Below are 15,741 nucleotides of genomic sequence, written 5' to 3' on the forward strand. Positions count from 1 at the left end.
CATATTAAATAATCTAAAAGGTTCCTCTTGTAGTGCATTCACCATTTAGCAAGTTTATTCAGTATTTTTCAAGTAACATTTGCATTGCAGTAATCTGTCTGTAGATATACTTAAAATCTAAAAGTGCACACTGTTAACTTTCCTAAGGAATGGCTCACGTCTGGAGGAGACCTAATATTCATGGAAAAGATTACCAATATCATGGTTAGAAATGTAGGGTTAGAATGTACTCTGAGACTATACAACGCAATTATATACATAAACCAAAGAACATGAAGTCCTTAGCCCATATTTACATCAAATGATGTCTGTTTCCACAGGGTCATACCAAGAACTCGATATGGCACCAGATATAATTAGGACTGTTAGCTACAATTCTGCATAGCAAGACAGCTCAAAAGTACCCTGAACTGAGTTAGCTAACTAGCACCTCAGTATATCACAGTGTTTTAAGTAGGGTTAGTGTGCTGCCCAAACAACCAGCTATGATATCCAGTGAGGATGCTGTGTACCACAATGAGCAGCAGCAAGCCTCGCCAAGGGTTATGGTTAGGTTGCCATGGATCTAGCACTTACACTGCCACTGCATGCAAAACCCTGAAAAAGAAACACACAGATTTCAAAGAGGATATACTTCATTTTGTTTTAAATGCCCAAGAGTGTTTTCAAAATAAATGATAGTAAGTATTGTTCCACCAAATGAAGAACTTACAGATCACGAGATGAAATTCATTATCCAGTTTGAGGGGGGCGGGGAATGTACTTTTTCTCACCAAATTATCCAGTGTATATGACTGGTTAGAATTCTAAATTTTGATTTTTACTGAAATTCAGAGTATGAAATACAAACATTCATGATAAAATGAATCTAAAATTACACAGTTTTATCACCTCACCAGAAAGCACCAAACATGAGGGCCTAACAGACATCTTCACACTCCCTTCCCTTCTGACCCCTCAAAAAGTGCAAATCAAAAGAGCCACTGTTTGGTCCAAAAATAAAACTCATTGTGTATAAAGATCTGAAATCTGATGGAATCCAGCTTCTATCCCACAGGTTATCTTCCATAAAAATCAACGTCCGAAGATGGAACTTAATTCCAGAAGAATTAATTCTACAATCTGATTTTGATAAACAGTACGAATTGCTATATTACGAGTCTCTTTTTCTGGCTTTAATAGAGTGGGATCAAAAACAATTGCTATACTCTGATAGGTCATTCGGTTTTTTTAATCCATTTTCTATAACTCTTTGGAGGTGTCTAAAAAGAATCTCCATTGTATCTTGATTTGGTTTTGGCAACTGTCTGATTAGATCCTTACCAGCAGTAACGCCCTGTCTTGGTTCTTATTTAATTGCATTAACAAAATCATTAAAATAATTAAATGTAAATAGAGGCTCTGGGGACTCTCAAAAAACATTTTGAGTGCTCCAGTGATGACATGAATGTCTTCCCATTTGGTGTCATTCAAGTCCAATTTCTCATCGTGGTTGATTGCAAACCTCAGCTTCTGGATCATGGTGAGGTTGCCTCTTACTCTGTAGATCCGGTCGACATTCAAACCCCATTCTTCAACATGCTTGATGCACAGCCTCACAAATCCTGGCACTGTGCCATTCTCTCTCTGACACAAATTAGCAAGATTGACTCCAAATACTTGATCTTTAATATAACCTTTTTCACGCACAGCCCGGAAAGTGGGGCATGGTGTAAGAAACTTCTGTAAGTTCTTCTTGTTTTTTTTCTGTTCTGAAGAATCTATGCAAGATACTTTCATAGAACGAAGTTTTTTAAGATCCTCCTGGTCCTTTTCTTTATCCTGCTTTTCTATTCCTGGTGAACCTGGTATCTCCTCTTCTATTGCTTCATCAGTTTCTACTGGCTGGTTATTGATCACACTGCTAAGAACTTTAAATCAATTATTAATAATGGCATCATTATCAGACTGAATTAGCAGTTCTTTGCCTTGACGAGTTTTCAGCTCAAATATGTCTTTCTTGCTGGATTTGCCCTTTGAAGCCATCTTGATCACTGTCCCCTTGAGGTCCACTGTGAACTCTGGCTTGGACTGATTACTCTCAAACCAACTTGTACTGCTCCCTTGAGTTTTAGTAAAAAGTAAAGATGAGCCCTGCAACACTGCCCAGGAAGACAGCCAGCTCTTCCGGACCTTCTTCCCATTTTCAGTAATTTTTGTTACATTTAATAATCCATACTTCTCTTGACCTGGGTCTTGGTGCTTTGGTGAAGAGGGAGAAGATTCATTTTCAGGACAGCAGGGTTTTGAGGCAGTTGGAGATTCCTTGTCATTGGTGTCCAATACAATGGTGCTATGTCTCCATTTTGTTAATTCTATTGGTTCTTTCAGCTGCCTGTCCAGGCTCCTACTTTTAATTATTTCTCTTTATTGCTGGGATGAAGCATTATGCTTTGGCAGCTCCCACCTGGACCGAGATCTGTCCATGCTGTAGTAGTACTGTCTACCTTAGTCATCGACATGCTTGAGCCACTCTGGATCGCCTTGACTGTGGAAATCTTTGCTCATGCTTGCATCCTGGGTCCATCAGGGTGGTTTCCAAGTCCTTTCCTGTGTCCCTCGGTTATAGTAGTAACAACATCCTGAACTATCTGTATGCATTTCCCACTCTCCATTAATCTAAATTGCTGGACTCCCAGGAAGGGGGGGGACAGGGCAGACTGGGATATTTTCAGTTCTTGTAGGTTGGCATACACAGGAGAATCCAGCCTTCCTTGATTTGGAGGTGTATTTGCCCTTATCTGCTCGGTGGAGCTGCTGCTAAGCTCGTCTCCAGGTTCAGAATCTTGATGTAATCTCGCTGAGCTTTCTCCTGCTGAATCACAAGAGTCCTGGGAGAAGCTAGTTTTCTCTACGTCCTGACCGGGAAAATGACCAAATAAGTGCGTCCTGTTCTGGCTGGAAACTTTGGGAGAATGTGAGTCATTGTTAAACTTTCCGTTGCTATGGGTCACGTCCAGGCTTAGGGTGAGAATTTGACCTGGATTATAGCTGGGTCCAAAATTCTGATTGGCATCACGAATGAGACCTGTTCCCTGAACAGATAGTGAGGCTTTCCAAAACTCGAAAGCTCAGGCAGTTTGTTCACATTTTCTGTGGATCTTTGAAGATGCAGACTCTGGATCGTTTTCATGGAACTGTTTGGCAGTCCAGCTGCCTGCTTCAAGGGCGGCATCAGGTCTCTGAGGTGAGCTCCTTCACATACTGGGCCGGCACATAAAAAGCTTTGGCATTCTCATCCGGTTTGACTTGCCACCAGCCGTCATTGGTCTTTTTCACCAAGATGTACCGCTCCCCTTGTTTTATCACCACCTTTCTGTCCTTTGCTTCGTATTCATAGTCATACTCCACTTCAATGTACACTTGTCCTGGAACAGTCTTCCTACTTCTATCAGCCATCTTCATTCAACAATGTTCACCTCTCAAAAAGGACGGGCTCCGCATTATAGCTTTGTGGCTTGCTGTAGTAATGCAGCTTAGAAAGGCATATAGGTATCCAGTGTTACATTTAAATCTCCGAAGCAGGCTAGCGAAATCTGAACCAGACCCCAGGTGTGTCCTCGCAGCGCCCCAGTGCGGTCCACATTCGCCGGGCCTGGCAGACCTGCCCCGTGTGCCCGCAGGCGGTCTCTGAGGGAGCGAGGTGGGCGGGTGGGAGGAGCAAGCCGGCGCGGGGCGGGGCCATCCCTTGAGGTCTTGCTCAGTTTACCTTTGGCTGTCACCCTGCCCAGCACACCACCTGGCTCCCTTACCCCCTACTGACATCCTCTCCAGCTTTATTTTATCTTCAGCATTTATTGCTGCTAGACACTACATATATTACTTAAGTTTGTCATTTTTTGTACTTGTTTCCATGAGCTCCCCCCACATCAACAAACATTTATCTGTACTCCGTGGATACACGAAATCCTCAGGTTTTAGCTGAGGGCATCATAGTGAGTCAGTTATGATTCCCCAGGTGTCCCCTGAAACAGATTTAAAAAATTAAAAAACGTATTCTTCCACTAAATATTAACCTCACAAGCAGGGATTCCTGCCTGTTTTGTCCACCGTTGTGTCCCCCAGGGCTTAGTGTAACAATGTGATGTCCAGTTGATGCTCAGTCCATATCTGCCTGATGTGTAACTCTAGGAAAGTGAGCTTTTGTCGTGGTGACTCTCTCCTGCATCTGGACACCCACTCCTACACCTGAACACTCAGTCCCACACCTGGACACTTGCTCCTGCACCTGGACACTTGCTTCTGCACCTGGACACTCACTTCTACAACTGGACACTCAGTCCCACACCTGGACCCTTGCTCCTGCACCTGGACACTTGCTTCCACAACTGGACACTTGCTCCCACACCTGGATGCTTACTCCTGTTCTTGGATGCTCCCTCCTGCACTTGGATGCCCACCCTGGATCTCTGTCCTGCACCTCCCAGCACCTTAGTGATCTCACGGAAGACAACCCCTGCCAGAGCGGCCAATGTCACAGTCAGGGACTAGAGGAGACTCATGACTGCAGAGGCCATTGAGGGGCAGGGAGAATGCATCTAAGGCAAAGTGCTGAAACTGCCCAAGACCTACTTCTCCAGCATATTATCACAATGAGAAAAGCAGAAGAGCTGGATCTGACCCTGTAGTTTTCACTCTGACTGACCTTTATCAGCAGACGCAGAAGCTTATGGAAATGAGGAAAAAGATACCCAGAGGAGAGTCAGGGCTGGAGAGGCAGTGGGAATGAGTGAGAGCTGACTGCTGACATGTTGGTCTTTTTATCCAGAACCACAGCACTTTGGGCCAGGACAAAGGAACAATGTTGATTCAATGTATTGAATCTTCTCTGCACTGTATTGACTTATAATGATTTTATTTGCTGTGTTTTCCATATGTATCTATAAGAGAGCATTTAAGTAGCTGCTTTCCAGACTGTTTGGAAGTCAGAGCATACATATGTGATTGCTGTCATCAATACTGAATGGACTGCACTGTGTGCGCATTGGCCCCCATGGAGCCCTTCAGACAGTGTGTGATTTGGATGTCAGTGGGCCATTTTTCAGACACCAAAACAAGGCTCACTGGAAACATCTCTGCTATAATCTTTTACTGGAATCACTCAGTGCACTTCAGATCAGGAAAATAAAGTTGAATGGTCTTTGTCTTCTATAGATACTATATAAGACAAGCAGTTATTACAGAGATTCTCAGAGAATAAAATGCAAAATATCAGTTTTATATCACCATGCAAGCACAGGAGACCCAAGGGCTAACTATCATCAGCAGTGACAAACTGGTTCTAGAACACATAATTTAATTAATGGAGTCTAGTAGTTTATCCATATTTTTTTATAGTATTGGGGATTAAATCCAAGGTTTTATTTTTGTTTTTTATTTTTTGAGACAGAGTCTTACTAAGTTTTTCTTTTTTCTTTTTTTCTTTTTCTTTTTTTGGCACCAGGGATCGAACTTAGGTCCTTCCGCATGCGAGGCAGGCACCAGAACCACTGAGCTAAATCCCCGGCCGAGAGTCTTACTAAGTTGCTAAGCTGTCTAGGTTGAGTTTGAACTTGCAGCTCCCTGCCTTAGCCTCCAAGAGTATGGGGATTACAGGCATGCACTACTGCATCCAGCTTATTCATAACTTTGATTTAGATATTTACAAAGCAGTCAGTAGCATATTATGGCGTCACTACTGACAGACAGACAGTCAGACACTATCACTTTATGGACAGAAAGATGGATGGCTTCCCAAGAAGCCTGCAATCTACTTGGGAGGTAGTGCTAACACACTTAAAACAACTAACAAAGAATCAGTATACAGTATTGGCTCTAATTAATTAGGAACATAATGAGAGATGAAAAAAGGCAAAAATTACAGAAAGACAAATACTACATGCTATTATATGGAATCTAAAAAAGTCATTTAAAGGAGAAAAGAGTAGAATGGTGGTTACCAAAAACTAGGTAGGTAGGAGATTGGGGAGTTTTTGTCTAAAAGGCACAACATTTTAGTTAGACAGGAGGAATAAGTTTTCCAGATCTATTGCACAGCATGGTGATTGTATTTAATCATGTACTAAATATTTCAAAATTGCTAAAGGAGAGGCTAAGGGAATAGCTCAGTGGCAGAACATGTCCTACATACACAAGGCCCTATACTCAATCCCCAGCACTAAAAAGACAAAGAAATTGTGGGAAGAGTAGATTTGAAATAAGTCAGAGAAATCAGCACGCAAAACAATATTTATATAAGGTAATGGACATGTTAACTATCTCGATATAATCATTCCGTGGTGTATACATGTATCAAAACATCACATTATACCTCATAAATACATAAAATTATTTGTCCATCACAGTTAAAAGTTTTAATTTTTTAATTTTTAATTTTTTTTTTTCATTTTTTGAGACAGGGTCTCACTCTGTAATTCAGGCTGGCCTTGAACTCGCTATGTAGCCCAGACTGGCCTCAAACTTGTGACCATCCTCCTGCCTCAGCCTTCTGAGTCCTGGGATAACAGCCATGTGCCACCATGCCTGGCACAGCATGTGCCACGTTGTGGATGAGTGAGTTCAAACAATAGAGATGCGCCACACTCTATGCCAGATTTGAGCCCATTTATTAAAGCTGGCAGCTGATGGGAGCTAGCACCCAGAAAGTTTCCTCGGCAATGGGAAGCAGTTTGATTTCTCCTTTTAAATCATGCTTTCACTTGGGGAGGGCTCAGGGGAGAGCAAGCAGAATTTTACAGAAGCAGAACCATGCCAGGTTAGTGGGGGGTACAAGGAAGTCTCACACACACTAGGTGAGCTACAAAACATCTTGCAACTACAGCAAGTTTACTGCCAAGCAGGATGTAGGGGTTTTGGGTGCTTTGTTCAAGCACAGGTACAAAATGGTGCTGAGGCTCAAGATGGAGTTGGGTTGGCTATCACAGCCAGATAAAAGTTTTTCAAAGGAAAGCAAGAATTATAAGAATAACACTTTACTGTCAGTTATTTCTTTAAGCAAACATTTATTGATGCCTCTTAGGTGCCCAAACTGCCTGGTACTGGACACACAGGGGAATAAGACATGGCCTCAGCCTCAGGGTCTATCAGCTGGGGCCAAGGGGACCCAACTCAGACAAAGTACGATGAACCATGCCACAAAAAGGAGGTGCTCAAGAAGTATTTGTTTGATAAATTAATACATTAAGTGTAACAGTAATATAATAGTATTTGACATCATTCCTTCCTATTAGGAAGTGAAGATATGTTATGGATGGATACTGCTATTTAAAGAAGCAATAAATAAAATAGGGATAAAACAGACATTTAGAGATGTTGTAGGTTTTTCAGATTCCCCAATAGTATAAAATATAAAATAAAATATTTCCCTAAAACTGACACAGAATCAGTATCAGAAAACAATAAAGTGTCTCAGTTAAGAGCTTCTAGTTCTGACCTGTGATTTCCAAACTTTTTCAAAAGGCCTCTTTGGGAGGCTAATGGGAGGTTATGATATTATCTTTTGCTATTTTAAATTAACTTACATTTATTTATACCTCTTCTGTCATTAGAGTGGTTGACCAGGACAAAGTGAACACTGAAGGTTGAAATAAAAAACTACAGATAGTAGGGGAAGAGTAACTATGTAAGGAAATAAAAAGCCGTAGTAGGGAACATAAAACACCTACTATATAGTCCTGTAGAGTTGCTTAAAGTAAGTCAGAAATTTGTTTTTGAGGTTTTTATAGTCAAAGCAAAAGAAGAAAAAATTAGCTATAAGGGTCATATGTACAGGTTCATAGGTAATCAGCAGCATACTGTTTCCTGATCCTGTGATCTCTAAAGAGGATGGACACTGTGATGAGGTGAATGACATCCTTAAGCACATCTCACCCACAAATACAGCAGAAGGCTGCTACAGCAATTTCTCACCACATTTATCAGGAATAGTCAAACCTATTAAAGGGCAGTTTTTTTTTTTTCATACCGGGGATCAAACTCGGGTCCTTGCGCCTATGCAGCAGGTGGTGAAACCACTGAGCTAAATCCCTGGCCCAAAGGGCAGTTTTTTGAAGGAATGCAGCTGTCAAGAAAATGAAACAATGCTTCTGAACACCCAGCTTGGAAGAGGCCTGTTTTCACTCTTGAGTCAAATGTGGAGTATCTGGAGCCCTGGATAGATAGAGTCTTTGTTCTGGTGGCAATTTATAACTAGTATTTCCCACAACCACATGTTTGATTAGAGAGGAATCCTGGAGAGCACACTATGATGTTCACAGATGGGAGTCGTGGTGAAGACACCTTGTCACCCTGTCATTTGCCAACTGGTCAGCCCAACAAAATTCAGGTTAAGATTTTCTTTTCAGCATGGAGGAACCTGCCCAAGGGATCAGAAGATCATGGACCATTGCAGGACAGATCATGGGGAGAGCAAACCATTCTTCAGAAAGATGGAAGAGTCTATTCCCTTGTCAGCGTGTCTATGAATGTCCTCTAGCTAGTCTGGCTAAGTCACTACCAGCTGGGGTGTAACTCAGTGGAAGTTGCCTGGCCTGAGGGAGGCCCTGCTTCCATTCCTAGCACCCCTCTCCCTCTGCCAAAAAAAAAAGTTGCAATTGTATATTTTAGGCTTTGCCAATGGTATAGGCTAAAGTAGCATTGTTATTTTAATTTACATATTTGATTATTAGTGAATTCATACATTTCTTTCTTCTGTGAGCTCATACATGTTTTATGGCCCTTTTGCTGTGTGTATATGTTTGTGTGGTACATGTGTATTATAAATTCCCTTCCATGTCCCTTACACATTTATCTATTGGTGTCTCAACATATTTCTTTTCAATCTAATTGAGCACTCCATATATTAAGGGATATCAATTAATTGTCATATTTATTAAAATACATTTTCTAATTTATGCCCTATGATGCATATTATTATCATTTGTTGGAAATGTCCAAATCACAATGAATTAGAACATTCAGTAAAATCCTTAATTAAATAGAATTAAATTTAAAAATTTATTATATGAAAATCATGTTGGACTGCAAGACTATTCCAGTAAGAAAATATCTGGATGAGCAAAATCTATAAATAATCCTGGAAAGTGCCTGGGACTCAGCTTAAAATAGCAAAGTCCATCAGCAGTGCCTTGGGACTACAGCAAAATGTTTTCTTTGTAATAAAAAAAGAAAACACCTCATTCCAAAAAGAATTGGCTGCATTTCAAATCAGCTACTCAGTAATCAATTGAAGAATGAGAGATGGTGGGGTAGAGAGATTGTGTAATAGCTATGTTCTGAAATAATGCAGAAAAAATAGATGATTTTGTCTTGTACATATTTTGCAAAGAAAGTATTCTTCAATGTATTATACTTTATGCAAGTATATATACATGTATCTGCATATCCCTTATTAAACAAGGGAAGGAAGGGAGAAGGTAGGAAGAAAGAAGAAGAAGAAAAAAGAAAGTGAGAATTTTCATGCTCTAATTTTTATAGGATGGTAGTCTTTTTTTTTTTTTGGTCCTGGGGATTGAACTCGGGTCCTTGTGCTTGTGAGGCAGGCGGTGGAACCACTGAGCTAAATCCCCGGCCTGGATGGCAGTCTTTTTTCAACCCCGGTACTGGGAATTGAACCTAGGACCTTCACCTTTTTTTGAAAAAAATATTTTTTCCATCTTTTTAAAGAAATAAAAAAAAATTTTTTTGAGACAAGTCTCACTAAGTCACTGAATTGTCTGGCTGGGCTTGAATTTGTAATTCTCTAGCCTCAACCTTCTAGAATGATGGGATTGCAGGTATGTGCCACCATGCCTGACTAGAATAATACTTATATCGGAACTATAGAACATCTAATCTACTGCCCAACTCACCCAGGATGAATGCTTAATGTGTGAATAAGGGTGTCTCTATAGAATAGCCTCATGGCCCTTTATAAGTATTAACATGTAGTTTTCTGTCTCCAAGAATAATTCCTATTCCTTTATAAGAAAAAAAACAGCTTTCTTGTGAGTAATCAGGAGCACAAGGTTTTAAAAACAGACACAGAGAAAGATAGTGGGAATAGGTTGAAGACAGTTCTAGAAACAATTCATGCTGTTGCCTCTCAAAGACTGTACTGAGTATTATGTTTTCAGGGGGCTTGGGGGGTCAGACTCCTCTAATTTCAGTTTGCTCAGCCCCATCCAGGACTTGTAAACTTACTAAACTTCTCTAAGGCCCAGTCTGTCATGGCGGAATAACAACATTGGCTCTTAAGGTTGTTAAGAAGATTAAATGAGACAATTCATGTCATACCTAGAGCTCAGTACCTAGAAGAGAGCAGGAATTCAGATATGTTTACTCCCACCAAGTCAGCAATGTGGTCCATGTGGGCAGTGTGTTTTGTTATTATTCTTAATCTCCAGGAGAAATGAAGGAATTTCTTTTTAATCTTAGATGAGTCACCAGGTAGGAAATAGTGAAATAGTTTTCCCACACTGAGCCAACCTGCCCTCAAAGATGGCCGAGGGGAAAGGACATTGAAGTCGGAGAGAGCTGGTTCTTACTTGGGCCTGCCACTGGCTTCTCTTCAAAGACCTTTTGCAGTGCTTCTCTGAGGGACTTTCTTTTCTTTCTCCTAAGACTCCCTACCACAAAATAGACAATTGGATTGACACTGCAGTTGACAGTGGACAACAGGTACAAATAGGGAATAAATTGCCACATAGCCATATCCTCTAAGTTGGAATAGTGGATTAGGATGAGCAGGACCTTCATGGGCATGGCAAAGACCAGAAACAAGGCCACGGTGGCCAAGATGATTATGTAGAGCTTGGCTGGTTGACGTCTCTGGGAGTGACAGCAGATTCGGATGAAGAGGAGCAAGTTGGAGAAGACCATGAGAGGCACAAAGATGAGGAACGTCATGATACAGGAGAATAGGTACACATATCGACACTCTAGGTATCTAGGCCTGTCTAGGCAGAAGAAGTTTTCCAAGCCAGACACAAGCACAGACAGTGCCCACAGCACTATGCAGGCCACAGCTGACTGGTGCTTTGGGCGTTGGCACTGGTACCAAATTGGGTACAGCACTGAGAGGCACCTCTCCACACTGATGGCTGTGAGGAGGTACAGACCGGTATTGTAGCCGAACATTATGAGGAAGATGATGTAGCTCAGCAAGGTGTCATCATAGAAGTGGAAGATGTTCACCAGGTGTAAGATAGACGAGCAGAGAAGGACCATGAAGTCAGCGATGGAGAGGTGTAGAACGTAGACAATGAATGGTTTCTTCTTGACGCAGAAGATGAGAAACAGTGTCAAAAGTGCATTCCCAATCATTCCCAGGACACAAATGAACAGGGAGATCGATTCAAAGACATGATAGTCTTCTCTTTCTCTATCAAATGGGGGCTCAGTCACTTGCTCTGATGACCAAGTTGTTTGATTCAAGGATTCATTAATGGTACACAGAGTGGTGGATTCCAGAGGATTCAAGGTCACTGCCAATGGCTCCATTCTTGGGAAGTCAGTTTTTCTCTGTACACCTGTTGTTAGAAATAGAAGACAGAGTTAATGGGAGTCTTTGGTCTACAACTCAAAATTAGTTCAGTGTTATTGAGGATCCTCCCCTCACAGTGGTGTATGAGGGAGGATTGAGCCAGAGAGGATCCTGCTGTGATTTTTTCCCCCCTTCTTCCCCTCTAGCAGATCTATACCCAGGCCAAGTCCACTGCAAGCTCCACTGTCCTCCACAGAACTCAAGTTTTGCTAATAATTCCAGCCCCAGTACTTCTCAGGTTTAGTCTAGGATGGCTCCCTCCTATGTAATAGACCCCTGTGTTATACCACAGGCCCTGTTAAAATAAAGACTCACTTTGGTGTTCCTGTAAACCTGTTTGTGATTTATTTCTTAGATAGTATGGACTCCAAAATTCCTGTAAATCTACTCAGAAGAACAGTCATTTCAAAAGAAAGAGCAATTGGGCCAGGCATTTAGCTCAGTGGCACCATGCCTGCGTCACAAGCATAAGTCCTGAGTGCGATCCCCGGTACCAGAAAAAAAAAAAGAGCAATTAACACTAAGAACTCCAGAGACCAGCAGCAATGAAAAACTGCAGTAGAAATCACCACCTGGAAGAGTTGATCTATAGTGTCTGGTACAAGCTATCATTGGACAGTGATTGCCAGCAGCTGGCAGTGTCAATTGTTGCCTTCCAGCATTTTCTAATATCATCTGGTGACATCAGGACTGCTAGCACAGTGGCACTTTGCCAAATCATGATTTCCATCTGAATCAAGCAAAAGAACCCTAGACTAATTGGTAATAAAGACACACACACACACACACACACACACACACACACACACCCCATAAATAAAATGCTTGGTGAACTCAAAGATGATATGACTAAACAGATAATAGACTTAATAAATAAAATAATCAGTAACCCAATATAGTCAAAATGGCCATACTTCCAAAATTGATATACAGATTTAACACAATCCCAATACCAAGAGCATTCCTCACAGAACCAGAAAAAAAAACCCCTAAAATTCACATGGAACTAGAAGAGACCCAGAATAGCAAAAGCAATCCTGGACAACAAGACCAAAGCAGGAGGCATCATAATCTTGGATTTCAAGTTATGTTACAAACCTACAATGATAAAAACAGAATGGCACTGGCACAGAAACAACATGTAGATCAATGGAACAAAACAGAGGATGCAGAAACAACCTCAGGCACATTAACCCAGCTGATCTTTGACAAAGGGGCCCAAAACAGATCCTGGATATATCCTCTCAACAAATGGTGAAAACTGGCTATCCACATGCAGCAGATTGAGTCTAGATCCATATCTCTCACCATGTACTAAACTAAACTAAAAATGGATCAAATATCTAAATATTAAAACAGAAACACTTAATCTACAGGAAGATAAGATAGATAAAACTCTTAAAGACATAGATATAAGCAAGGACTTTCTGAACAGAATTCCAATAACACAAGCAATAACATCAAGAATCAACAAGTGGGATTATATCAAATCAAAAAGTTTCTGCACAGTAAAGGAAATAACCAAAGAGTAAGAGACAACCTACAGAACGGGGAAAATTTTTTTGCCAACTATACCTTGGAGAGAGGACTAATAGCTACAACATATAAAGAACTAAAAAAATTACCCCTCCAAATAAAAGACCCAATAAAAAATGGACAAGTGGGCCGGGGATTTAGCTCAGTGGTTCTGCCACCTGCCTTGCAAGTGCAAGGTCTCAAGTTCAATCCCCAGTACCCCCCCCAAAAAAAAGGACAAGTAAAATGAAGAGACATTTCTCAGGAGAAAAAAGGTTTATATATGCATAAAAGGAATTAAAGGAATGCAAATTAAAACAACAGTCCATCAGAGATTCCATGTTATTCCTCAAAGGATGACTATCATCAAGAAATCAAATAATTCTCGAATCTATAAAGAACTTAAAAAGATCAGACCTCCCAAATTTAAAGACCCAATCCAAAAATGGGCATCTGAAATGAACAGACATTTCTCAGACAAAGAAGTAGAAATAGCAAATAAATACATGAAAAAATGTTCAACATCACTGGTCATTCAAGAGATGCAAATGAAAACAAAGCTGAGATTCCACTTCACTCCAGAAAGAATGGCTGCTATCATGAAATCAACCAATAACAAATGCTGGTGGGGCTGTGGGGAAAGAGGAAACCTGCTCCACTGCTGGTGGGAGTGTAGACTGGTGCAAGCACTGTGGAAATCAGTATGGAGATACCTCAAAGAACTAGGACTGGAAGTCCCATTTGACCCCACTATTCCACTGCTGGGGATCTTCCCCAAAGAATTAAAAGAATCATACCTCAGTGATATATGTGTGCCCATGTTCATAGCAACACAGTTTGTGATAGCTAAAACTTGGAAACAGCCCAAATCCCCAGCAACTGGAAACTGGATAAAGAAAATGTGGTTTTTTTTATAACATGGAGTACTACTCAGCCATAAAAAATGAGAAATTAGAGACATTTATAGCTAAATGGATGCACATTGAGGCGATACTCTTAAGTGAAATAAATAGGACACATATGTGTAAATACCGAATAGTTTCTCTGGTGTGAGAAACTGAAAGTGTAAATAAGGACTAAATGTATAATAGGTAATGTGACATAGGAAGAAAAGAGGCAAAGGGGAAGGGGAAGTGGGACGGCTAGGGGAAAGGATAGAAGGGAATGGGATTAATATGAGAAAATGAAAAAATAGGAACAAAATCTTTGTAAATAGGGAGGACTGGAGGGGTTGAAGGGAGGGCTGGGCAAGGGTGAAAAATAAGAACCAAGAGAGACTATGTAAAGGTGCAAATTTCCAACGATGAATGTCATTATATTGTATACCTAAAATGTACCAATGATTAGAATGAATAATCGATAATGCAAAATAGGAAGAAAAGGTCCAAAGGGGTAGGGGTAGTGGGAGGGGCAGGGGAAAGGAAAGAAGGGAAAGAAAAAATGCTGAGAAATGGAAAAAATGGAAATAAGGTCTTTGTAAATATGGAAGGGTGGAGGGCATGAAGAAAGGGCTAGGAATGGGGAAAAAATAAGAACCAAGATGCATCATGTAAAGGTACAATTCCCAATGAGAAATGTAATTGTGTTGTATACCTACAATGTACCAATAAAAGAATTTAATACAAAAAAAAAAGAAATCAAATAATAACAAATGCTGTCAAGACTGTGGGGGAAAAGGAACCCTCCTACATTGTTGGGAATATAAACTAGTACGATCATTATGGAAATTAGTATGGAGATTCCTGAAAAACATAAAACTATAAATTCCATTTGACCCAGGTATTTCCCTTCTTAGTATCTTCCTAAAAGAGTTAAAAGCATCATATTACAGTGATGCATCCATATCCAAGTTTATAGTGGCACAACTCACAATAGCTAAATCTTGGACGTGACCTACAGGGCCATCAAAAGATGAATAGATAAAGAAAATGTGGTGTTTAAATAATGGAGTACTACTCTGCCATAAAGAAGGATAGATTTGAGTTATTTGTAGGAAAATGGATGCACTTTGAGACAATAATGTTAAGTGAAATAAGTCAGACTCACACACTTACGTATCGCATGATTTCTCTTATATGAGAAGCCCAAAGTATTAGTTAATAGTTCAAAGAGCAAAATAAATGATAGATAATAGGAAATAGGGAGATAGATTCTTTGAAATTGGGAAGGAAACCAAGAGATAAAGGGAGAGGAAGGAGGGGAGGGAGGGGAGCAACGTGTAAATGGAATTAAGACATGTTATGCACATATACCACCTCCCCCTGATGTATGTAATCATTATGTACTGTAAACATGTAGCATACCAAAACATTTGAACAAAAAGGAATAAATGTCATCAAAATACTTTAACTGGAACATTTAATGATTAGCGAGGGTGGACATCTTTATATGCCTGTTAGCATTTCTTTCTTCTTGTGTAGATTATTCTGTTCTTTGCCCATTTTTTTCCTGGTGGGAATCAGCATTCTTATTGACTATAAGATGGCCTGGATCTCTTTCCCTTTCTTTCTTCCCTCTAGGGGAAGCCCAGCCAGTTCAGCCTCATGGGGCTGGTCCAACAAGAAGGTGGATGTAGATCCTTTTCACAACCCAACCTCATTCTCTTTCCTCTCCTTTCCACAAAGTCAACTGCCATAATCATTCTGTCCAGGAGCCTGGGTTAAGAG

General features: G+C 40.6%; 1 protein-coding gene and 1 pseudogene across 1 annotated transcript; both read right to left on the minus strand.

Annotated features, from left to right (window-relative positions):
- Positions 1-914: 914 nt before the first annotated feature.
- Positions 915-3,493, minus strand: LOC101709503 (rho GTPase-activating protein 12 pseudogene; annotated as a pseudogene).
- A 2,394-nt stretch (positions 3,494-5,887) lies between these two features.
- On the minus strand, positions 5,888-11,540 carry LOC101725659 (mas-related G protein-coupled receptor member H). Its single transcript, XM_087188153.1, has one exon. The coding sequence runs from the start codon at positions 11,515-11,517 to the stop codon at positions 10,510-10,512; it is 1,008 nt and encodes a 335-aa protein (XP_087044279.1). The 5' UTR covers positions 11,518-11,540; the 3' UTR covers positions 5,888-10,509.
- Positions 11,541-15,741: the final 4,201 nt, after the last annotated feature.

The sequence above is a fragment of the Heterocephalus glaber genome, unplaced genomic scaffold, assembly GCF_053883595.1.
Source record: "Heterocephalus glaber isolate CG9 unplaced genomic scaffold, H.glaber_assembly_v1.0 deba00001523, whole genome shotgun sequence".
Classification (NCBI taxonomy): domain Eukaryota; kingdom Metazoa; phylum Chordata; class Mammalia; order Rodentia; family Bathyergidae; genus Heterocephalus; species Heterocephalus glaber.